Genomic DNA, 24,026 nt, shown 5'->3' with positions numbered 1-24,026 from the left:
TCATCAGTTTTCAGATTTGAGCCTGTCCCCAGATGAGTGGAATTTTCTTTTGGAATTTGTTTAATTATTGCTTCTCTTTATCTGTTTGTTTTTTCCTTTTCTGGAACATTTGTTACTTGCATGTCAAATCTCTCTTTTTTTTTTTTTTTTTTTTTTATTGCCCTCCAAACCTCTTTTTCTGTATACTCTATAGCTGTAGTTTTTGTGTCCTGCTTTCAGTTATTTTTTCATTGATCTGATATTATTAGAAAAGAATAATGTGAATCCATAAAAACATATAATATGAAAGAATTATTTGGAGGAAAAAATTAATTCCACTTGTCCCAAGCCTCATTAATGAAAGTTTGGTTACATATGCCTTCTGGACCCTTTGTTTTGTGTACATGTGTACAGAGTTGTACATGTGGTCTGCATGCATCTTAGAGTGTCTTAAAAACTGTATTCCTCAGCGGTTTTTACTAAAAATGTCTCAAGAAATTTTGCTGTTTTTGTACATATAAATCTGTTTGTGATGGATAGCATAGTTTTCTGTAAATGCATAGTTTTTCTATAAATGGATGATGAGATGAGGTTGTCAACCTCTGCCCTGCATTAACAGAAATTGCTGTTTAGGACATCCTTGTACATATTTCTTTGTGAACATGTGCAAGTATTTCTGTTGGATTGATTCAAGTGAATCAATTCAATGAGGTGATACTGTTATTTAATATTTCAGTAGCTACTGGTAGGTTGACCTCAGAAAGGTTTTGACAGGGGTGCTGAACTATGCCAGTTAATATTCCAAGCAGTGGCCTCAGAGTACCAGTTTTCTCTCCCTCTTACCAGTGTGGCATAGTCTATTTAAATCTTTGGTAACCTGTTGAGAAAAAGGTTCCTGTTAAATGTTTTCAGAATGCTGGTATAATTTGATATTTCATGTTCATTGGGGCTGTGGATTCTTCCCTTCACAGTTTTCCTCATCTTTTTTATGGTTTTGTCTTTCTCTTAATGATAGGAGAAACTTTTTTTTTTTTTTAAGTTTTTTTTTTTTTTTTTTTTTTTTTTTAATTCATTTGAGAGGGAGATAGAGAGCTTAGGGTAGTGGGGAGAGGCAGAAAGAGGGAGAAGGATGAGCAGACTCCTCTTGAGTGTGGAGCCTCTTGGAGGGCTTGATCCCACAACCCTGATGAGCTGAGGTTAGACGCTTAACCTACCAAGCCACCCAGGTGCCCCAGAAGACTTTTATGCATGCTATTAACAGTACCCTTTGCTTTTTACATACATTACACTTTCGCCCTACCTATTCATTTTTGTTTTGATGTCTTGTCATAACATAAATTTTGTATTTTTATGGGATCAAATGTATTGATCTTTCATTTATATCTTCTAGATTTAGGTATTTCTTAGGGGCTGTCCCCCACCCCCCATGCAACTATATGTTCCTAGTGCTTTTACAGTCCATCTGAATACATATAAGATAACTGCTTGTTTAAATTATTTTCCAAGTTCTGGTCAGTGAAAAATGTATTGTCAGTAGAACTTTAATTCTTCAATTTTTTTCTAAAATGGGTGAATGCTAACTTTAAGCAAAACAAATTACTTAGAAGGCACCTGGCTGGCTCATTTGGTGGAGCATATGACTTTAGATCTCGGGATTATAAGTCTCTACACCAAACAGCCCCATGTTTGGTGTAGAGATTACTTAGAAAAAAGAAGAAAGAAGACCCAACAAATTTCTTAGTTAAGCGGGCTATGCCACTTCATTTGGATAATCAGATTTTTATTACTCTTTCTTCATATCTTCAAATTTCTTTTTTTTTTTTAAGATTTTATTTATTTATTTGAGAGAGAGACAGTGAGAGCATGAGAGGGGAGAAGGTCAGAGGGAGAAGCAGACTCCCCTTGGAGCTGGGAGTCCGATGTGGGACTCGATCCTGAGACTCCAGGATCAAGACCTGAGCCGAAGGCAGTTGCTTAACCAACTGAGCCACCCAGGCACCCCAAATTTCTTGAAGTAACTGTTTCTTTACAGTTAAGAAGCTAAATGCAAAACATGAAGCTTCATATTTTCTGTACCAATATTGGGATTTTTATTTTCCTGGCATATCACAACATTTGTTTGACTCTTTAAAGAGGGATCAAAATTAGAAGCATTTTTTATTCCTTAGATCAATAAACTTTAGTTTCTGGTCCAAGAGAGCTTTTAATGTTTTGACAAAAGTTTTTAAAGATTATGGACTGGGATGCCTGCTGGCTTAGCCGGTTAAGCGTCTGCCTTCAGTTTAGGTTATGATCCTGGGATCTTGGGATTGAGTCTTATATTGGGCTCCCAGCTTAGCAGGGAGCCTGCTTCTCCCTCTGCTTGTGCTCTCTCTGACAAATAAATAAAATCTTAAAAAAAAAATAAAGGTTATGGACTAATTATATTTTTTCCCATTGCTTACTGAGATTGCATCCTACAGCTTTAGCTTGCAGTTAGTTTTATGGTGTCTTGCAGCGTGCCCAGTGAGAGTTGCTTGTATTTGCTGTGCTTTCTTTGCATGTACTCTGTATTGGGTTTTAACTTAGGAAAAGTGATCTTTCAAGTTTTGCTCACTTTCGCATATACAGAGAGTGGCACAGGACCACTAATTAATTAGCTCTTGTGTTTCTGTAGGTTTTTGTTTTTGTTTCCAAAGGTTTTTGTTCCAGTATATTATTATGAAAAAGTTGAAACCTGTAGAAACATTGGAAGAATGTTTCTAGAACTGTGAGTGCCATATATTGACTTAGCGTCTACAAGTAACATTTTATTCTGTTTGCATTATTATTTATCATCTCTCAGTACATTATTTTTTTAAAAGGTTAAAAGTTGTAGATATTAATTAGTACACTTCATCCCTAAATATTTTATCATGAGTACATGCATATTATTAGCACAGGGCAATTTTTTTTTTTTAATTTTATTTATTTATTAGAGCTTGGGAGAGGGCGAGCAGAGGGAATGGGACAAGCAGTCTCTGCTTAGCATGGAGCCCGATGTAGGGCTCAATCCATGATGCATGAAATCATGAGACTGAACTGAAATCAGGAGTGAGATGCTCAGTGCACTGAGCCATCTAGGTGCCCCAGCACAGGGCAGTTTTTTGGTACAAGAATTCTTTGTCCGTGATTTTTGTTTTCTGAAATGTTCTGACAGTGTCTCACTCCACCTTTATTGTTAGTACTAAGGAAGTACATTAGCACACTTTGGTGTTTTGAAGCCAGCATGAATTAGTAAAATAGCATCTCTGTCTTAATAGTTACTGCTGTCAATAATTAAATAGTGTTTAGAAACCAGCATAGAAAATTAAGGGTTTTTTTTCCCCCCATGTAAAGTTAAACATCTATCAGGGTGGCTTAAATATCCCAGGATTGTTCCTTTTTTAGATTTTTGTAAGATTTTATTTTTAGTTTCTACTAGAAATAAACCTCACAATGCCAAGATCAAGAGTCACATGCTCTTCTGACTGAGCCAACCCTGTGCCCCCTCAGGATTATTCTGATGGAATGTGGTATATAACATGTTTCCCCCCAGACCTGCTTTTATTTATTTATGTTTTTAAAGATTTACTTGTTTGAGAATGAGAGAGAGTGCATATGCATGGACATGAGCACGAGCAACAGCGGGGTGGGAGAGGGAGATTCCCAAGCCGACTCTGTGCTGAGCACAGAGCTGGACATGGGGCTTGATCTCAACATCCTGAGATCAAGATCTGAGCTGAAACCAAGAGTTGGACACTTAACTGACTGTGCCACCCAGGGCCCCCACACTTCGTTTTAAAATTAACTGTAAGGAGAGGTGAAAAGTAGAAGTGTTTTGTTTTTCTTAGGATCACTGAGCCTTGTTTTTTGTTGGATTCCATGACAAATGCCTCTAGTCCCATTTCCACAAACGATTTGGATTTAGTAGTACATTATACATTTTCTCACTTTTTAAAAAAGATTTTCTTTTCTTTTCTTTTTTTTAAGATTTTATTTATTTATTTGACATAGAGAGATCACAAGTAGGCAGAGAGGCAGGCAGAGAGAGAGAGAGAGAGGAGGAAGCAGACTCCCTGCTGAGCAGAGAGCCCGATGCGGGACTCAATCCCAGGACCCTGAGATCATGACCTGAGCCGAAGGCAGCGGCTTAACCCACTGAGCCACCCAGGCGCCCTAGGGTGTTTTTTTTTTGTTTTTTTTTTTTAAGATTTTATTTAAAGATTTTCTTTTCAAGTAATATCTACAACCAGCGTGGGGCTCAAACTTAGAAACCCGAGATCAAGAGTTGCATGCTTTTCTGATTGAGTCAGCCAGGAGGCCCCATTTTCTTACTTGTGTGTGTGTGTGTGTGTGTGTGTATGTGTGTTACTTAAATAAACTTGAAGTACAAGGACTGAAATATTTAAAGTTCATTTCCACAATCAAAATAAATATTTCCAGTAACCCTGAAAGTTTTCTTGTGTTCCATTGTTATCCCTCCCTCTTCTAATCCCATCCCTACGGAGCCTTCTGCTTTTATTTAAGATTACTTTGTATTTTCTAGAATGTTATGTCAGGAATCATATATACTTTTTTTGTCTAGCTGTTTCTTAAAAATCCAACAAGTGTGTTGAGATGATTCACATCCCATACAGTTCACTCATTAGAATTGTACAACTTCATGACTTTTGTATTCACAGAGTTGTGTAGCCATTACCGTATTCGATTTTAGAACATTTCATTCCCATCCCCCCTCCCCACCCCTCCAATCCCCGGACGTAACGGATGTTGTTTTACTTTGTTCTTTCCTCTATGGTTTCTGGTAAGAAACCCATGGTCCAATGTTTTCCTGTTTGTAGTGTGACATATTTTAGAAACTGGCATAGAAAATTTAGGATAGGTTTTTTCCCAAATAAAGTTAAACATCTACATAAGTGACATTTATGTAAGGCATTTTGCTGTAGTCCCTTAGGTTTCCTGAAAGCCTATTGATTCTTTTTTTCCTCTCTTTATTCTTTAGGCGGGATAATTACTGATGTACTTAGTAGTTCACTGATCATTCCGTCATCTCTGTTCTGTACTTGAGCCAGTCCAAAGAATTACTTTCAGTTTATTTTTTTTCCTAATGTTTTAATTTTAATGTATGATATTGTTTCAGGTGTACAGTGTACAGTGATACAGCACTTCATACGTTACCGGTGTTCATGACAAGTGTCCTTAATCCCGATCCCCCTACCCACTTCCCCTCTGGTAACCATCAGTTTGCTCTCTCTAGTTAAGAGTCTGCTTCTTGGCTTGTCTCTTTTTTTCCCTTTGCTTCAGTTGTGTAAAAACACACAACTCTAAAATTTGTGGTTTTGTTTTTTTACAATTTCTGTTTCTCTGATGAGAACAGTGTTTTCATTTGTTTCAAGTTTTCTTTCCTTCATCTCATGAACTCTAGTTATAATTGTTGCTGTAAAGTCTTTGATTATCTCAACAATAGAGGTTTTGTCTGTTATTTTCAACATCTAGATCAACTTGGCTTGGCAGCTGTTGATGAACTTATAATTATCTGGCCACAAGTACCTGGTTTCTATTGGGAGTTTTCACTGGCTGTACTGCCACTGCCGTGCTACTGTGTGACTGGGGGCCCTTAGGGTAGAGGTGTGAGGGAGGAAAAATGGGAAATTTATACCCTCACAGTTGCTGCTGTAAATACTGACTTTCTTCCGTACTTACATTTATTTTTTAAAAACTGTACACAGTCCTTAACATTCTTGTTTGTTCTATTTTGTTTGAATTTCTTGTAATGAAGAGGAACAGTGAGTTCTAGTGGGCTCTGGTGTCATAGTGCAATCAGTATTTCTTATTTTTATACCAGATATAATAAGATATTAAAGACTTCTTAGCAGGTTGCATTTGAGTATGTAAAATTCTGATTTGGTAAGAAATACTAAGAAGTATTACATAATAGGTATGGTGCTGTGGTCTGTTCTTTAGTTTTAGAACTGTTTAATAGCATTCTTATTTGTTTCCATTGAATTCATCCTTTGTGATAGGTTAAAATGTAACACTCCGATTGAACCAACTACACCAAGTTCTTGAGCACTCTAACCACTGATTATGAATTTGCTTTTCTTGGTTTTCTCAGTTAAAATGTTGAACTGCTGCTCCAACCTTAGCCACTCAGCTCTCTCCTCTAGAAATTGTATTTGGCTCTGTAACTATTAAGTACCAAGGTGTCCTCACCACCCCTCCACCTCTCCTTTAGGCAGAATGACAGTAAAAGACTTACTTATCAAATATGTTCCATAACAGAAGAAACTAATATTTGAATCAATTCGTAGGTGTGTCGTTTGGACTGGTGATGAGCGGGTCTTCTTTTATAATCCTACCACCCGTCTTTCTATGTGGGACCGACCTGATGATCTGATTGGAAGGGCAGATGTTGACAAAATTATTCAGGAGCCTCCTCATAAAAAAGGAATGGAAGAAGTGAAGAAACTAAGTAAGTTTTAAATTAGGAATTTATCCTCTAATTTTGTCATTCTTTTAATACTTTTACAGAAAATATGAGGCCATTTAGGAAAACTTGCTGTTTCTAAGGAATATAAGAAATTTGAGAATGGGAAATAGACCACTCTCCTAGTTTGAGTTTGCTAGTAGAGATATTAAAAATTAGAGAGTGTGAATAATTAGTTTTTTGTAAAATATTTATATGTATTTTTTTTAACTCATTGTCCTTATCAAGATTTTTAGTCCAAGTTATGTTGGTTCTGCTTCAGGTTTTCTCTGTGCTTACTAATAATATTAAAACACTCTTCAGTGAGCCTCTTAACACTTTTTATAACTAGTAATAAATTTTTTGAAATAATCAGAACTCTACAGAGTATTTTAAAATATTGTTTACTACTTTTGTAAAAGAAAGTTTTATAAAATTATAAAAGCTTACTCTTAAATATTTATTTATGTTAGAGACAGTGTGTGCAGTGTGTGGGGGGTGATGGTGGGAGGGGCAGAGAGAGAGAGAGGAATCCTAAGCAATCTCCCCAATGAGCGCAGAGCCCAACACAGGGCTCTATCGCATGACTTGAACTGAAATCAAGAATTGAATGCTTAACTGACTGTGCCACCTAGTCGCCCCCAAAGCTTACTCTTTTCAAGTAAATAAAATTTAGGGAATAAAAGCCTTAATCCTGACAGTATAGTGACAAACCTGTATAGTGACAAACCTTATTAAGAGATTATCTTTTTTAAGGTATCTTGCGTTAAGATAGCATTTCAGTAGATATAATGAACATAGATATTTTTACATAATTTTTATTGCATATTTTATATTGGTAATTTGCCCTCATATTGACATGATTATGTTTTTATAGACTCCCTTATGTGCTGTAGAAGCATGAATGAATCACCTGATTCTTCCAATGAAATCAATCCAAATATATGTCATTTATAAGAATTGAGAAACCTTTATAAGTTGTGTGTATGTATATATATATATATATATATATATATATATGGTGCTACACTTTTTACTTGCAAATCATTTCCAAATCATTGAAACTTTGCCTGCTAGTGGTAAAGTTACTAGGTAACACTTTTCCCCTTTAGCAATGTCTGTTTTATAGCTGTAATACTGATGATATTTTATAATCCTAGTGTTGAATTATGCCAAGGAGATACGAGATTTGCTTTTGTTTTTATGACTCTTTTCAAATATTCAGTACAGTTATTTGATAAATGCATGCATGTCTTGAATAAACATTTCAAAGTGATTTAGAAATTTAAAGGGAAGATTAATTTAGGAAGTATAGAATTATTTAATGTTTTATAAAGGAGAGAGGATTATGGGATGGGTATTTTACGTAAACAGTAACTTTTTTTTTTTAAAGATTTTATTTATTTATTTGACAGAGATCACAAGTAAGCAGAGAGGCAGGCAGAGAGAGAGTGGGGGAAGCAGGCTCCCCACTGAGCAGAGAGCCTGACATGGGGCTCAATCCCAGGACCCTGAGATCATGACCCGAGCTGAAGGCAGAGGCTTAACCCACTGAGCCACCCAGGCGCCCCTAAACAGTAACTTTTTAAAAGAGAATATTGTGTAATATGTGCATGTAACTATTCATAATAATATTTGATATGTTTTTGCCAGGACATCCAACTCCCACAATGCTGTCCATCCAAAAATGGCAGTTTTCTATGAGTGCAAGTGAGTAAACTATGGGTTCTAACTACTGGGTTTTTTTGTTTTGTTTTGTTTTGAAGATTTTATTTTTTATTTGGGGGAGAGAGAGACAGGACAGAAATAGCATGAGTGGGGAGGAGAGGGAGAAGCAGGCTTCCTGCTGACAGGGAGACCATTGTGGGGTTCCATCCCAGGACTCTGGGATGGTGACCTGAGCTGAAGGCAGACACTTAACTGACTGAGCCACCCAGGTGCTCCTGTAGCTACTTTTTAATACTATTAAAGCAAGTGTTCTGGTAGTGGCTAGAAGAGGGATTCAGACTTAAATGTTTTAATTCTTACTTGATGAATTTTATTCTGACAAGTTTTAATTAAATTTGATCTTATAGTTAAAGAAGAACAAGAATTAATGGAAGAACTTAATGAAGATGAACCTGTTAAGGCCAAAAAACGGAAGTAAGTAATAATTATAGTTCATGTAATTCAGGTAGATAATACCTTTTTAAAAAGTTGATTAGATCCCAGTCAGTTTGTGGTTGGGACAGGTAATGTGTATGTTAGGAGACAGAAGTCATGATTGCTCTCTAAAGCCTGGTATTAGAAAGCTTTGCTTTAGAATGAAGACATGGTGTCCCTTCTATTGCTAGATGTGCAGAATACATGATTACTTAAATTATGTATTATAAAGCCAAGTAACATTTTGGGAATTAGATGATAAATTATTTTCAGACATTCATTAAGCCTGAATTTTATTACAAATTTCCTACTCTATGTAGACCCCAACGGATACCATTCTAGAAATTTCATAAATACACACAGACTTCTCTTTTTATGTACTTGTCACTTAGCTAGTTCTTGAGTCTGTGTCTTAACTACCTGGTGAAGAGGGAACCTGTGAGCTTAGAAAATGCTTTGGGAGAAAGTGATTGCCATAAGCAGGAGCATTAGGTTGGCCAGTGCTTTGCAGTTGGGTAAAATATGAATGTTTCTAATTGTGGGGGATGGAAGGCTGAGGTAGGGGGTATCTGTGTCTGGGTGGGGGAGGAATGGGACCATTATTTAGCAGCAAAAAAGGAAAGTTTGAAGACATTATTAGGAAATGGATGAACCATAGTCCTTATCTAAAACGGACAGATTGAATGCAGCCACGTTATGGCAAAGAAATCACTAAGACAGTCCCCCCGGAAGGGTGGTTCTTTTTAAAAAAAATTGTTAGGAGCATCGTTAAAGATGTTAAGATATTAAAGAGAGTCACTCATAATCAACCAAAGTAACATAGCTGTTTTCATTTTTGCAGTTGACTTTTTTAGTTCTTGACCAAATATGTAGATATTTTTCTTAGTTGTAATCAACCGATTTTGTGTTTCTTTAAAAAAAAATGTAGAATAAGACATTTGTTTTCTTAATTATAAATGACTGTATTCATTCTGTTTATATAACCATAATTTTGGATGTTCCTACAATGTTAAACTTCTAGGTTGTTTTTAATTGTTTGTTCTTATAGACAACTCTGTAAGGTTTTTAACTGCTTTTATCAGGAGAATGTCAAAGAAGTCCTTTATGTGGATTGCCCGAGCTTCTCTATTTAGGTACAAAGTTAAAAGCCTATTTTTCCTGGCTTAGTTTTTCTTTATTTCTTTTATTGAGATAGATAGTAATAGTTTGTATTGTGACATTTCCATTTAGTGTAATTCTATAAAGGTTATTTGTTTTCATTAGTTATATTTCTTGGATGTCTTTTAACTATTTAAATAGTTCTTAAATAAATTATTATAAGAGGGTGTATTGTTTGGCAAATTACTTTTACCTGTTTGTTTTGTGCATATCTTAGGTCACAGACTATCTCGCTAAGTTCCTGCAGGTCACGGACTCTGTCTTCTATTTCTTTTGATTTATTCCCTAAGTTGCTAATTACCTCTCACTTAACATGTATTTGTGGGTTAGCCTTAGTTCCATTTAACTCTCTGGGGCTACCTTCACTTCCCTGTATAGCATGCTTTTGAAATTGTTGATGTTTTGTTTTCCTGATTCCCTTAAGTTTGTTTAGGCAATATGAACCAATTTTATTTTTATATCTAGCAGATCTTATTTAAGAAGGAAGATCTGCTAAAATATACCCGAATATTACTAACTTACTTACTGTTATGGATTATTCACATGAACTGGCCTTCTTCGTAGTGCAGATGTTTGAGAGGTGACTCGATTTCATGTTTACAGTCTCACTTGAGTGAGAGCAACAGCAGCAGGGTTGTCCTTAGCCCTGAGGTGCATTTTTGGAGGAGAAAGAAGTAGTTTAGTCATTGGTGAACAGTTCTAATTCCATCTAACTACTCCTGGGCCTATGTTGCTCTCTGGGACCTGTCCTTCAACTTAAATCTCAACTTACCACCCAGAAAGTGAGTAAAAAAGATGTCAGGTAGGTAAGGTATATATCTCACATATCCACTTGGCCAAGTTTAGAGATATTTTCAAAATAAATATTTGAGATTACTAAGACTTATACCAGTTTTTATTAGAGTAAGAAATATTTTATGCAAAAAAATCAAGAAATATTTTATGCATCTATAATATAAAACATTTTGGAAAATACTATTTTTCCTGTATCATTTCAAGAACTAAAAATTATATTTTGTGCTGTTTGTTTCTAACCACATAGAATTTTACTGCAATGTTAGTTTTTTGTTTTTGTTTTTGAAAGTAAGGTAGTTCATTCTGTGTATCAGGGAGAGAGACAGCACAACAATATAGCCATTGTAACATCATTAGAAGCTCATTGTAACTTTATTATTATCATTACAATGAAAGTTGCTTATCCCTTAGAGTTCATTTGAAACCCTCAATATAATTTTTTTGCCAAAAATATGCTGCTCAGTAGTGAGTCTTGAATATTCCATTGTTGTAAAGATTTTAGTAAGATTCCTTATTAATATTTTGCCAGTTGATGCCTTATATTTTATTTTTTATAGGAGAGACGATAATAAAGACATTGATTCAGAGAAAGAAGCTGCGATGGAAGCTGAAATTAAAGCTGCCCGAGAAAGGGCCATTGTCCCTCTGGAGGCCCGAATGAAGCAGTTCAAGGACATGCTGCTAGAGAGAGGGGTCAGAAAACAATCTTTGGGGGAGATATTTCTGTTTTGTATAAGTAATATAAATATGTCTTGCTAAAAGGTCAAATCTAAGGTTAGTGCTCATGTTGTGGGGGGGGATAAGGGAAGCTGTCAAATGACTGTACTTTCTCAAACAGCCTTTTTCTTGGCTCATCCTATCATGTTTGAACTAAATGCCATTTTATTGTCCTTTTAAATACAAATAACATTTAACATTTATTGGGTCATTACATTTTGGTGAGTAATATGAGTATTAACAGAGTATTAACATTACAGAATGGCGGACTACGTGGGATAGGTAAGGTATATATGATTCTTTAATACTTCCAGAATGGTATTGGTTAAAGGAGAACTGCTACTTTATGATAATATTAATAAAGTTAATTGAGAGGGTGTTTCAGCCTTTTGGTTATATTCACATATTCATTTGAATAAGTATAATTGTTCAATTTAAAATCACAACTTTGTTCACAAGATTGGAGCAAGCATAGGAAATCAAAATGCAAATCTTCAAGGCTTTTTCTGATGTACTGATTTTTAAAATGTCACACAGTAGTGGTTATTTTAATGACTAATTAAGTGTGTGTTACTTCTGTATAGTATAGAAATGTTCAGAGCCAATTAGTGTGGAAATTTGCTGTTGCTAGCCTCCCACTGCTTGTCATTTATTAGTGATGGAAACTTCAGTACGGTTTTTATTATGTCTCCTTTTTAAGCAGATGTCCTGTAGATTTCAAGGAAAATTATATGACCTTTATGTTTTTAGAGCCAACTTAATTATGAGGCAATACATTTTTATTTTAAAGGTGTCTGCTTTTTCAACATGGGAGAAGGAGTTGCACAAGATAGTTTTTGATCCTCGGTACTTACTTCTCAATCCTAAAGAGAGGAAACAGGTAAAAGGAAAATAACATTACTTAAGAAGTGTATATCCCTTAGCAGCATTATTTTTAAAATGTAAGGAATAAAATACCATCCTTTTTTCCCCCTGTAACAAAGTGCGCTTTTTTTTTTTTAAGATTTTATTTATTTATTTGACAGAGATCACAAGTAGGCAGAGAGGCAGGCAGAGAGAGAGGAGGAGGAAGCAGGCTCCCTGCTGAGCAGAAGCCCGATGTGGGGGGCTCGATCCCAGGACCTTGGGATCATGACCTGAGCCGAAGGCAGAGGCTTTAACCCACTGAGCCACCCAGGCACCCTCAGAGTGCTTTAAAAACATAGTCTTAAATCTTAGAACACTGTTATCATCTATACGGACATTTCTGCCTCAGAAATAGACTTGGTTAGTTTTGCCTTTATTGTAGACGTCACTGTTGCTTCATGCGCATTTTATTTTCTCTTTATGTCTCATATACACTGAGGTTATATCTAAAATTTTCAATGCATTTCATTGTGCTCATTAATTTACTTTTTCCTGGGCAAATGATGTAGATTTAGAGTAGAAAAGAAAAGTACCAAAGAATTGAAAGGAAAAAGAAACACCTACAATCATTCCCAACAAATGGGATCAGGATTGGGTACTGGTGTTATAACTTTCCTGTTAGTGCCAATATATGTTTGAATGTGTGTGTGTATTGTAGGTAGACAACACTGAAAAGACATGTTTATGTTTCATTTGCACATCCTACATTTAAGTGGCATCTTTTAAATTTTTTTTCTTATACACTAAAAGAATTGATGGACACTTGAGAGTCTCTGCTGAACTAGAGTTAACATGGATTAGAGTTGCCTGTTTATTGGGTTTCCGTTGATTCCCATGATGACGCAGTGATACATATCTCACAATGATTGCTTCTTCCTCTAAAGCATTGCACACTTGCAACTTACATAGTTTCTGAATTACCTGGACCACCCTGACACTGATCTCTTTAGAATGGTGAGTATGTTGAACCACTTGCTATAGGGCCATTGAGCTACAGGATTTCATTTGGTAGTCTGTCCTTTATACTGACAATTTAGCAGTTGGAATAATTCTCTACACTGTTTGTGCCATTATGCATGTAGGTCTCGTCATAAACTTAAGAAGAGAGGACATTTAACAGTGTGCCAGACATGTATTTTAGTATGTGTAATAGAAAAGCATGACTTTCAGATATATTTGCATCTGCATTTCAAGCATAGTAGGGTTTTTTGTTTTTGTTTTAAACTGTGTGATGGTCTCATTCTCACATGGGTTGATGGCTCTATCAAAAATTACAAATCAGCCTTGATTCTTTACTTCTCCCCATTGCACATTTCAAGTCTGTCTGTAAAATCTACCTCTAAAAGCTTGTAAATATAACTTCTTAGTCACCATTTCCCCCACTGCCACTGTATTTCAAGGCACTGTGACCATTTCTCAGCACCTGTGTAGCCTCTGACTGATCTCTTTGCTTCCTTCCATTATTACTTTTTCTGTAGTCAGGTTGTTTTTCCACCTAGCAGCCACACTGATTTTAAAGTTTAACAGATTAAGGCAGTGTTACTATTCCTTTGCTTAAAAAATGTCCAGTGCTTCCCATTTCATTTAGGATAAAATTGAAATTCTTTATCGCAGCTTGTAAGATTCTGCTTACACTCTTTTACTACATACTTCTTGAAGCTCTTTTCTTAGATCCATTCATTCTGGCCACACTTCCTTTGTTACTCCTTGAACAAGTTAGGCACTTTCTGATACTTTCTCTTTTCTCTACCTGGAATGTTTTTCTCTCAGATATCTGTATATGCTCTATCATTTTATTCAGGTGCATGTGCAAGTGCCTTTGGATCATTGTATCTCTTTGCCTTCTTTCCTTTATAGCACTCCTAGCTCTGATTATCTAAAATTAGCTTATATTCTGTCTCCTACTGTAGAATATAAATTCTGAGTGCTGGAACTTTGTTTTGTTCATTGCTATATGTGTAATGCCTGGAACAGTGCTTAACCTGCATATCTCTGGAGGTTTACTTAAAAATTTTTTTGACTTTCTCTTCATTATGAGTGTTACAGCTTTTTACTGAGTTAAATTACAAGTGTATATTGAGAGCTAAAATTCTGTCCAAATTTAGGAGGCATTTTGTAAGGTGATGCTTTTACCTCCTGTTAAGAGTAATAGTTAAAAAGAGGAAAACTGTCAAGCATTATTTTATTTAAATAAAAACTGTACTTAATTTGAGTAGAATTCTAAACTGGAGTGTAAGAAATGAAAGGATAAGCTGACATTTGGCATTAATCCATGTACTTTTTCAGTACTTAGTTTTATTTTTTGCATAAGAATATAAAATCAAGGAGAAATCAATTAAGTGCTAGTTACATATGTGCACTTTGTAACTTTATTTCTGAAATTTGTGTTTTGATTTTTTTTTTTTAAGATTTTATTTATTTATTTGACAGACAGAGATCACAAGCAGGCAGAGAGGCAGGCAGAGAGAGGGGAGGAAGCAGGCTCCCCGCCAAGCAGAGAGCCTGGCCAAGCAGAGAGCCTGATGCGGGGCTCAATCCCAGGACCCTGAGATCATGACCTGAGCCGAAGGCAGAGGCTTTAACCCACTGAGCCACCCAGGCACCACTGTGTTTTGATTTTTAAAAAAACTAAGAATTTCATTGATCGTCTCGTAATCCAAAAGTACATCTCTTTCACTTCTGTCCTTTTCTAGTTATCTGTAGTTTTATGTATATCTTACCTCATTATAAAATAAGTATTTTATATAATTGTAACCATAGGTTTTAACTTGAGATTTTCCTTATATAATCTTTTTTTTATAAAAGATCACTTAAGGAGTCATATTTTTGTTATATTTGTTTTTGTTTTGACAAGTTTTAAAGTGAATAACATTTTTCAACAGAATCAGACCATGTCCATGCAGGATTTTAGGCTCTAATGTAGAGACTAGTTATGCCAACACTTTAAAATTATCTGTTACCTTATTTCCAAAATAAACATTTTATTGTATATGTGGTATTGAGAGCTTTTTAAGATTGATAATGTTATAATATGGTAAGGCATTATTACCAGGATAGTTACTGACTATCAACTGGCTGTCTTGGCCACTGTTTACTGAATCAGTATCAAATTATAAATTGAATTAAATTGAAGTGAGAATCAAATATTGGAGATCTTTTGAAAAGGAAAAACTATTCCTCTACAGATTGAATACTTGGACATCAAAAATGTGTGGGTATTTTTCCACATTGGTCAGTTCTCTGACAGTGGCTGGCTGACCTACCATTAAATTGAATTCTGACATTGGAGTCAGGATCCAGTCCCACAAATTAAGGGCTCAGTCCCGCAAGATCTGCCCTCTCCTCGAATGCCAGTCACCAGGAGTAGGTTCCCACGTTCTGCACCCTTTTGTTGAGTTTGGCTACAAATCAAGGATTCCCATAGTAACCTCTTCAGGTTTAATAATTTGCTATAGTGGCTAAAGAACTCTGGAAAACACTTATGTTTAGTGGTTTATAAGAAAGGATATGATAAAGGATACAGTTGAACAGCAGATGATGTAGGTAGGGTGAGATCTGGAAGGGTCCTAGGTTTTGGAGCTTCTCTCCCTCAGAGTTGGGAGTGTGCCATTTTCCTGGGACATGGAAGTGTTCACCAAGCTAATAGCTCTCTGAATCCCTTTGGTTACCATTTTTATGGAGGCAGCATGACATAGGTTGATTGACCTAAGTCATTGATCATTGGCGATTAGACTCAGTTGCAGCCCTTGAAAGTTCCAAAGCTCTAATGACATGGTTAGTTCCACTGGTGATTCTCTGCCATCCTGTGGTTATCTGAAAGCTTTCCAGAAATCACTTCACTCATGCTAGTTTAGGTATAGGTGAAAGGGCCTTGTTACGAATAACAAAATTGTTCTTTTCACCTTTATCTATATCAAAGCTACAAGGCAAGAGCCAGGTACAACAGTAGGGGGTCTCTGTCGCTCTTATCATTTAGGAAATTATAAGGGTTTTAGGAACTCGGGCCAAGAGCCAGGATGAAGACCAAATACATTTTTTTTTTTCATTTTTTAAAAAATTCCAGTTAGTTAACATACGGTGTAATGTTAGTTTCTGGTACACAATCTAGTGATTCAGCACTTCTTACAGTATCAGGTGCTTATTCCAACAAGTGCTTTCCTTAATCTCCCCTCCTCCCCTGCCCCCTTGTAATCAGCTTGTTCTCTGTAGTTAAGAGTCCATTTCTTGGTTTGTCTCTCACTCTTTCTTCCCTTGGCTCATTTGTTTTGTTTCTTAAATTCCTCGTATGAGTAAAATCATACGGTATTTGCCTTTCTCTTAACTGCCTTATTTTGCTTAGCATAATACTCTACTCCATCTGTGTTGTTATAAATGGTAATATTTCATTCTTTATCAAATACGTATATATAGAGTTTCTTACAATATTACACTCATACTTTTCACAAATTTATATTTGAAGAAAAATACACATACGGAAAAGTCTGAAAATCCTGTTTCACAAAGTGCATAAAACAGTTATGCAAGACAGCTAAATCCTAGAGGTTTGTGTAGTATAGTGCTTGTAGCTAGTAGTATGGTATTGGATGCTTAACATTTTGCTAACATAAGATAAATCTTACGTTAAGTTTCTTAATATCACATTCAAAATAAGAATAAATTAAAAGGGCTGGAGGAATGTTTTGGAGGTGATAGATATGTTTTTGGCATAGACTGTGGTGGTTTCCTAGATGTATATTTATCTCCAAACTTACCAAGTTGTATACATTAAATGTGTATAGTTTTTTTGAATGTCTATCATACTTCAATAAAGTGGTGTAAAAAATGCAAAGAAATGGACTATAACCACCACCAAGAAGCTGCTTTGGCTTAGACAGTATAGCCCTTTAATTTGGATGGTTTTGATTATGCCTATAAAATTCAACTAGGAGTTGTTTTTAAAAAGTTATTAACTTTCATGGTGTTAATTACAACATTTTGTTCACAAGTTGATGTTGTAGGAAATTAAGCGCTTAAAATAGGAACATAAAGCTCAAGTGTATTGAGGCATGACACAAATAATTAGGAGATACTTGGAAGCATAACAGAATTCCTAATTTTCTTTGAGAAGTTAATCTCAGCTCGTGATTCCTAACCTTGGTGTGGGATATCCCAGAGGAGGGGATGTCAAGTCTTCTTGAGCTTCTGGAAAGAAAGTTAACATAAATTCACTTGGGTTTTATTTCTGATTTACCACTTTTACAAATAAGAAAGTATATACCAAGGGGGTACGTGGGTGGCTCACTTGATTGGGGCCCTCCCCTCATCGTCTCGGTGGGAAGTCCACTTCCCCTCCTCCCCTCCCTTCCTGGTGCACTCTCTCTGAAATGGGTAAATTTAAAAAAAAAAAAAGAGAGAGAAAGTATGTACCAAGGAAGGCGAAAGGGGTTGAAAAGAGCCCTCTTTGCCATTTCTGTCACCATGCATATGCTTTCAGGATTTATTGCAGTGCTATATTTAGAGGGTACTGAAAATGACCTACATGTGTAGCAAGAGACTGGTGAGATAATTATAGGTATTTCTATACAGCTATTAAAGATTAGTAGATATATATGGCCTGACCTGGAAAGAAGTTTGTTTTTTTTTTTTTTTAAAGATTATTTATTTGGCAGACAGAGATCACAAGTAGGCAGAGAGGCAGGCAGAGAGAGAGGGGGAAGGGAAGCAGGCTCCCAAGACCCCGGGATCATGACCTTAGCCGAAGGCAGAGGCTTTAACCCACTGAGCCACCCAGGCACCCCTGGAAAGAAGTATTTTAAAGAAAATTTTTTTGTTTGACTTTCTCTGAAGATGTGCATGCACACATTTAAAGAGTGAAATAGTTCTATAAGATTACACTATGAAAAATAGTAGACTGCTGCCCCAGTTTTATCTTTCTGAAGACATTTCTTCCGGAGCCTTCTGACTTGATTGATTCTGGACTGGTAACCCTCTATACCTGATATATTGCTGTCATTTTTTAAGGATGATCATCCTGGGATTTACCTCATTTTTCTTTTTGGTGGTTGGGGGTAGTTTATGAATGGGGGTTCCACCTGTTTGCTCCATCATTAAGTCTTTTCTTTCTTTCTTGGTTTACTCCCTTTTGACACATTTAACTCCTATAATAGCTTTTTGGGGAGAACATGCATCGGAAATAAATTTCTGAAGCCTGGCTGGCATGTTTGAAATCACCTTTGTTGTATGTCCTTAATTTGGAATTGTTTGACGGGTTAATATACTTGAAATTGGAAATCTTTTTCAGGATTTTGAAGATGTTGCCCTCTTTCTTGTTTTCATTGTTGTTTTTGAAGCCATATTTACTTGTTCCTTTATGGACGTGTTTATTTTTCCTCCGTGGGCATGTAGAGTCCTTGTCTTAGTGTACAGAGTTCTGAAATCTCATGGTGATTATGTGCCTTGGTGGGAGGGGTCCATTGTGCTGGGTCCTTGGTGGCCCTTCTAGTATGTGAACTTGTATCTTTGAATTCTGGGAGATTTTCTTCTGTTGCTTTTTTGATTTGTTTCCACCTGTTTATTTTTTCTTTATGGGACAGAGTATTTGCCCTTGTGGCCTTGTCCTTAAAGTTTCTTTTCTCTTTTCTCTTTTCTATTTCTGCCTTTTTAAAAACAAAAAACCAAAAAACATTTTGGGTGACTTTCTTTTCTTTGTAGTCTGATCTTTTAATTTTTTCATTTCTTCTGTCATCCTTTAATTTCTAGGATTTCATTTTTCTTTTTCTTGTTTTATGGTTGTAGTATCTTAATTTTATGACATTGTTTAAACTTTTTTTTCTTTTAAGTTTTCATATTCCTGCATAGTTTCTATTTTGGTTTCTTTTTCATGCTGGAGAGTTTCTTTAGATGTCTTTAAAGAGACGCTGACTTCTCATGATTAAGAATGAAGGATTAAAATGCTCTCTGGGCACTCTGAGCATCTAAGTGGGCTCCCACGACTTGCCTTTACTGTAAAGCCTTGCTTCTCAATCAGGGGCAGTTTTGCCCCAGGAGACACATTTGGTTGTCGCAACTGAGGGGGTGCTACTGGTATCTGGGGGCCGTGGATGCTGCTAAACATTATCTGGCTCAAGTGCCATAAGTACGGAGGTTGAAAAGCCCTGTTGTAGGGTGACTAAAGCGGGTTTTTTGAGGATCTCCTGGTGGAGGTAATTTTCAGGCTGTTCAGATTCTTGATACGGTCCTTTAGTGTCCTGATGAGGGGACACAGTCCTTTCTGCTTTTGTCCTGGGAGAACTATGTCTTACTGTTTGGTATGTAACTGGTTAATTCGCTGTTTTCTCTAACTGGTATGCCTCATTTCTAATTCATGTTGTGTTTCCCTCCCTCTCTTCCCAACCCAGGCAGATATCCTGCTTTCCTTTTAGAGGCAAGAATCAGCAGAGTTTTAATATAAAGGGTCGGATAATAAATATTACAGCTTTGGGGACCATCTGGTCTCTGTCACTATAGTATAATATGCAGGTCTAGTGTAGGAGGATCCATAGACGAGTGGTATGACTCTTCAGATAAAGCTTTAGTTATGGACCCTAAAATTTGGATTTCATTTAATTGTCCTGTGTCCTGAAATGTCATGAAATTTTCTAGTATGTTTTTTCCTAACTATTTAAAAATGTTAAAACTTTTTTGGGCTGTGCAAAAACAGGCAGCAGGCCAGATTTGGCCAGCAGATTGTGAACTGCCGTCCCTTATTCTGGAGACTTAATCACTTGCCTTTAACTGAGGTTTAGGAGTGGCAGTCCCCTGCGGTATGTGAAGTTGGCAAGGGGGATCTACTGATGGACTCATTCTTAAACAACCTTATTGTAGCTATACTCTACCCTCACTTCTTTGGATATCTAGTGCTGTCACTTGTGGAGCTGTTTGAGTATTCTCTAATAAGAAAAAAAGAATTGGTTTCTTTGTTTTCTTGACTGCTGAGTTAGGGTCTACTTTATCATGCCTGCCAAGTCCTTTAGTACTTACCCACTTTTCACCATTGTGAGTTGCTTTTTCTCTTTTTTCCCTTTGGCATGTTCTTGTTGGTTCGTGATTTAAAAACAACAACAACAACAACGAACCTTTATTGGCATTTTATTGGCACTTGAAGAGGAAATAGATGTGCATGTTCAGTCTATTAAGTTGTCTGTACATTATTAAGTGGGAAAATATTCTAGGATAGATGTAAAGCATTACATTTTATTGAAAATAGTTATGCCTTAAAGAGAACCACAGAAATAAATTTAAATTCTCTGTTCCAAAAGCTTGATGTTTTTAACTAGAGAGATTTGGAAGGACTGTAATTTCTTTTATACATTTTATATTGCCTGAAATTTTTTTAGTGAAAATGTATTTAATTTGTAATCAGGGAAAATGAAAGTTACAGGGGCTTTTGGTCTGGAAATCGAAACAGATGGCTTCTGGGATTTGCTGTGGATAATTTGCTTATAATTGAGATACCTGTATTTTATTTTTCTATTACATTTTGGACAAAGGTATTGACTTAGTATTTTCTTATAGATTCCGTAGCTTGGTAATTAAATTATTTATATGAAAGACTAACTTGTCAAATTGGTTTATTTTTGTGATAGGTATTTGATCAGTATGTAAAGACGAGGGCAGAAGAAGAACGCAGGGAAAAGAAAAACAAAATAATGCAAGCCAAGGAAGATTTCAAAAAAATGATGGAAGAAGCAAAATTTAATCCCAGGTATATGGTTCATTACTGTAACATTTCAAAATATTTATGTGCTTTCTCCTAAGACCAGCTAAGAGAATAGGTATCTTTTGGATAATTGGATTGTTTGGTTAGCGGTGTCCACATTTTTTGTCTTCATTCTTAATATATTTACTTTAGAGGAATCTCTTGTGCCCTTGAAAGGTATTGGATTTCAGGAAGGGTACCTTGTTTTAAAAGCTTCCCTGTGGGAATAAATTTCCTTCTCTAGAAACTGGTAAATGATTAAAAAAAACAAAACAAAACTGTCTCCATCTTAAAGTTTTATACATAATGACTTGCAGTGCAGGAACATTATTTTGCTTGAAGTGGTGAAGGACCTGTCTGTCTAGATTATGTTTTTTTCTGACATTTTCAGTTGATCTTAATGGGTATTGAGTATGCATAAAAGGCTGAAGAAGATGAGATATTTTAAACTTATGTGACTAGTGTCACAACAATAATGGCATCATCTCGTGGATATTTTATGTGCACTTAAAGATACATGTACACACTTAAATGCATGATTAATGTACTCATCGCATACCTATTTTGCAGAGAAGGAAAGTAAGACAGAGTAAATTAGGTAACTTACCCAAGTGAATTTGGGATTTCAATTAGATTCTGGTGTTAACACAGAATAGTCTAGGCAAGGGAGAATTACTTTCTTATTTATAGCAGTGGTGTTACTATGCTGCTGTGAGCACCTCATATCATGGAGAATTTCCAAAACTATGGAATAGAATCACGGAGCGTCTGGGTTAAATGGTAGTTTTTATAAAAATTCATCTTGTTTAAACAGTTACTTTTGTCATTGGAGATAAGAGTGATTTTGTTTGAGAAAGTATTTGGTGTTACGATTTTGTATTTGAAGTATGAAGAGAAACCTGTGGCATTAATATAATAGCATTTCAGACAATAAAGCTAACAGAGTATTTGTGGCTATGAAGAATGTAATATTTGTTAGGGAGTAATTGAGTTTCAGACTCTCCAAGGGGTCTTGGGCCTTTCCATTTGGTTAATCAGAAGGGTGAGTTCTTGGGTCAGGTGCTTGGCGACTGGGTTATAAAAGACATTTTGGGAGGCTGTTGAGGAAATTTGAACATGGTTTGTTATTACGTATTAGAGAATTTACAGTTTTGGGGGGATATTGTGGAGGGAAAAGGGTTTACTCTGAAGGAGATATGTGCTGAAATATTTATAGATGATGTCTCATGATGTCTGCATGTCTGCAGCTTGTATTCAAGTGATTCAGCAAAATGTATTTATTAAAACCATTATGAATCTGGCGATAACTGAGACTGAAGAGATTTCCATTTTCTGGATTTGACAAAGTCAAAATCCTGTTGGTGTTCTTTTGGGGCTGGTAGAATTGTTAGAGTGATCTCTGCTTTGCAGGTTACTTCAAAAAAATAAAACCATGAGGCACATAACTAGAAGTATTGGCACTGGGGACATTGTGCTGTATTGTTATATTAATACATTCAACACTAGCATAGAGGTAAGGACCAGTTTTAGGGAGTGGCAGAAAATGAAGAGGAAAAACTTGAAATGGAGAAGGTAGTGTCCATTAACTTAAGTTTACTTTGTAATGGAAAAAGATGTAGTAGAGTTTGTAGATAAAAAGCCCCAGAGTTTATTCTGAGGAAAGAGTGACAGAATGGGGAGAATTACCTTAGTGCCCATTCCCAGTCTTTTTTCTATTTTGATGGAAATCTTAAGGCATTCCTCCTAGGGTCAACTCCTGGTCACTCTACTCTTACTGGTCTCCTACTAGTATCATCCACTCTCATCTCTCCCTGAGAAAAAAGGGCAACATGTCTGTTACCAAGCAGTGCTTTTGGGAGTTAAGAGATGAGTCATATAAAAATCTATCTGAATCTACTCTTAAAACTTCATCTTATCTTTTCTGGTGAAAAATAATTATTATTTTCCCTACTTTATTAGAAGTAAAAGAAATACCTGTAGAGTAATTCTCACTTTCATAAGTTGATTTTTACATTAAAAAAAGTTTATTCTTTAATCATAGTAATTGCTCTTCTTTCTTAAAATTATAATGCAAGGTGCTTAATCATGAAAACATTTGGTGGACTACATGTGATCCCTTTTCTGGGACATGTAATTTTTACTTTAAAATTTTATTGAAGTTACATGTCCATTATTCAGACCAGGTTGGCAGTAGATCCTATTGTTAAAATGTTGTATTAATGAAATTAGGTATTCTGAGTAACAATAGTTGAATGTAAAAGATTTTTAGAATCTAGGTTTGGTTGCCAAAGCATAAAGTAAAAATAGCAAACGTTAGCTGTGAGTGGTACTCCTAGTTTTCATTTGATGTTTTAAATTGTAAATTCTGAAGTTAACCAGTTTTTTCATTATTAATGAAAGTTGTAGTAGAACCTTTAACACCTGAGAAGATGTGTTTTATATGTGAGTTGAAATAGTTCTTAAAAGGAGAAAGTAAGATTTTTCCTCTCTTAAAAACATGTTAAATGTAGGAGAATTTATTTTAAGCAAATTATTATTATGTAAGGTGAAAGCTTCAGATATTGAGGTATATGCAAACATGAGGAAATTTTTTTTTTCTATGCTGAGCCTCATTAGCCCTCATAGGCCTCATCTTTTTTTTTTTTTTTTTTTTAAGATTTTATTTATTTATTTGTCGGAGAGAGAGCGAGCGAGAGTGAGCACAGGCAGACAGAGTGGAAGGCAGAGTCAGAGGGTGAAGCAGGCTCCCTGCGGAGCAAGGATCCCGATGTGGGACTCGATCCCAGGACGCTGGGATCATGACCGGAGCCGAAGGCAGCTGCTTAACCAACTGAGCCACCCATCTTTTTATATAGCCTGCTTGGCAGCTCTTTGTTCTTTTTTTTTTTTTAAGATTTTATTTATTTATTTGACAGACAGAGCTCACAAGTAGGCAGAGGCAGGCAGAGAAAGTGGAGGAAGCAGGCTCCACGTGGAGCAGAGAGCCCGATGTGGGGCTTGATCCCAGGACCCTGGGATCATGACCTGAGCCGAAGGCAGAGGCTCAACCCGCTGAGCCACCCAGGCGCCCCAGCTCTGTGTTCTTTTTGTATCTCTGTACATTGATGTTTTCATTAAATCTGGAAAATTTTTGATCAGCATTTTTTC

The 24,026-nt window shown here is 36.0% G+C and overlaps 1 protein-coding gene across 6 annotated transcripts in view; it reads left to right on the top strand.

Moving 5' to 3' along the window:
* The window catches only part of TCERG1 (transcription elongation regulator 1), a 61,879-nt gene that overhangs the window by 24,882 nt on the left and 12,971 nt on the right, over positions 1-24,026 (top strand). For 4 of the 6 annotated variants that reach the window (XM_032336277.1, XM_032336275.1, XM_032336280.1 and 1 more), the window contains 7 exons: positions 6,291-6,451; positions 8,099-8,155; positions 8,521-8,587; positions 9,670-9,720; positions 11,098-11,233; positions 12,048-12,137; positions 20,767-20,885. In XM_032336277.1, coding sequence (XP_032192168.1) covers positions 6,291-6,451; positions 8,099-8,155; positions 8,521-8,587; positions 9,670-9,720; positions 11,098-11,233; positions 12,048-12,137; positions 20,767-20,885 — 681 coding nt within the window. The remainder of the gene's footprint in view (positions 1-6,290; positions 6,452-8,098; positions 8,156-8,520; positions 8,588-9,669; positions 9,721-11,097; positions 11,234-12,047; positions 12,138-20,766; positions 20,886-24,026) is intronic. The other 2 variants (XM_032336279.1, XM_032336276.1) reach the window with 1 other exon arrangement.

Source organism: Mustela erminea, chromosome 3 (genome assembly GCF_009829155.1).
Source record: "Mustela erminea isolate mMusErm1 chromosome 3, mMusErm1.Pri, whole genome shotgun sequence".
Lineage (NCBI taxonomy): Eukaryota > Metazoa > Chordata > Mammalia > Carnivora > Mustelidae > Mustela > Mustela erminea.
The sequence above is the reverse complement of the archived record's forward strand: the minus strand, read 5'-3'. Positions and strand labels throughout refer to the sequence as shown.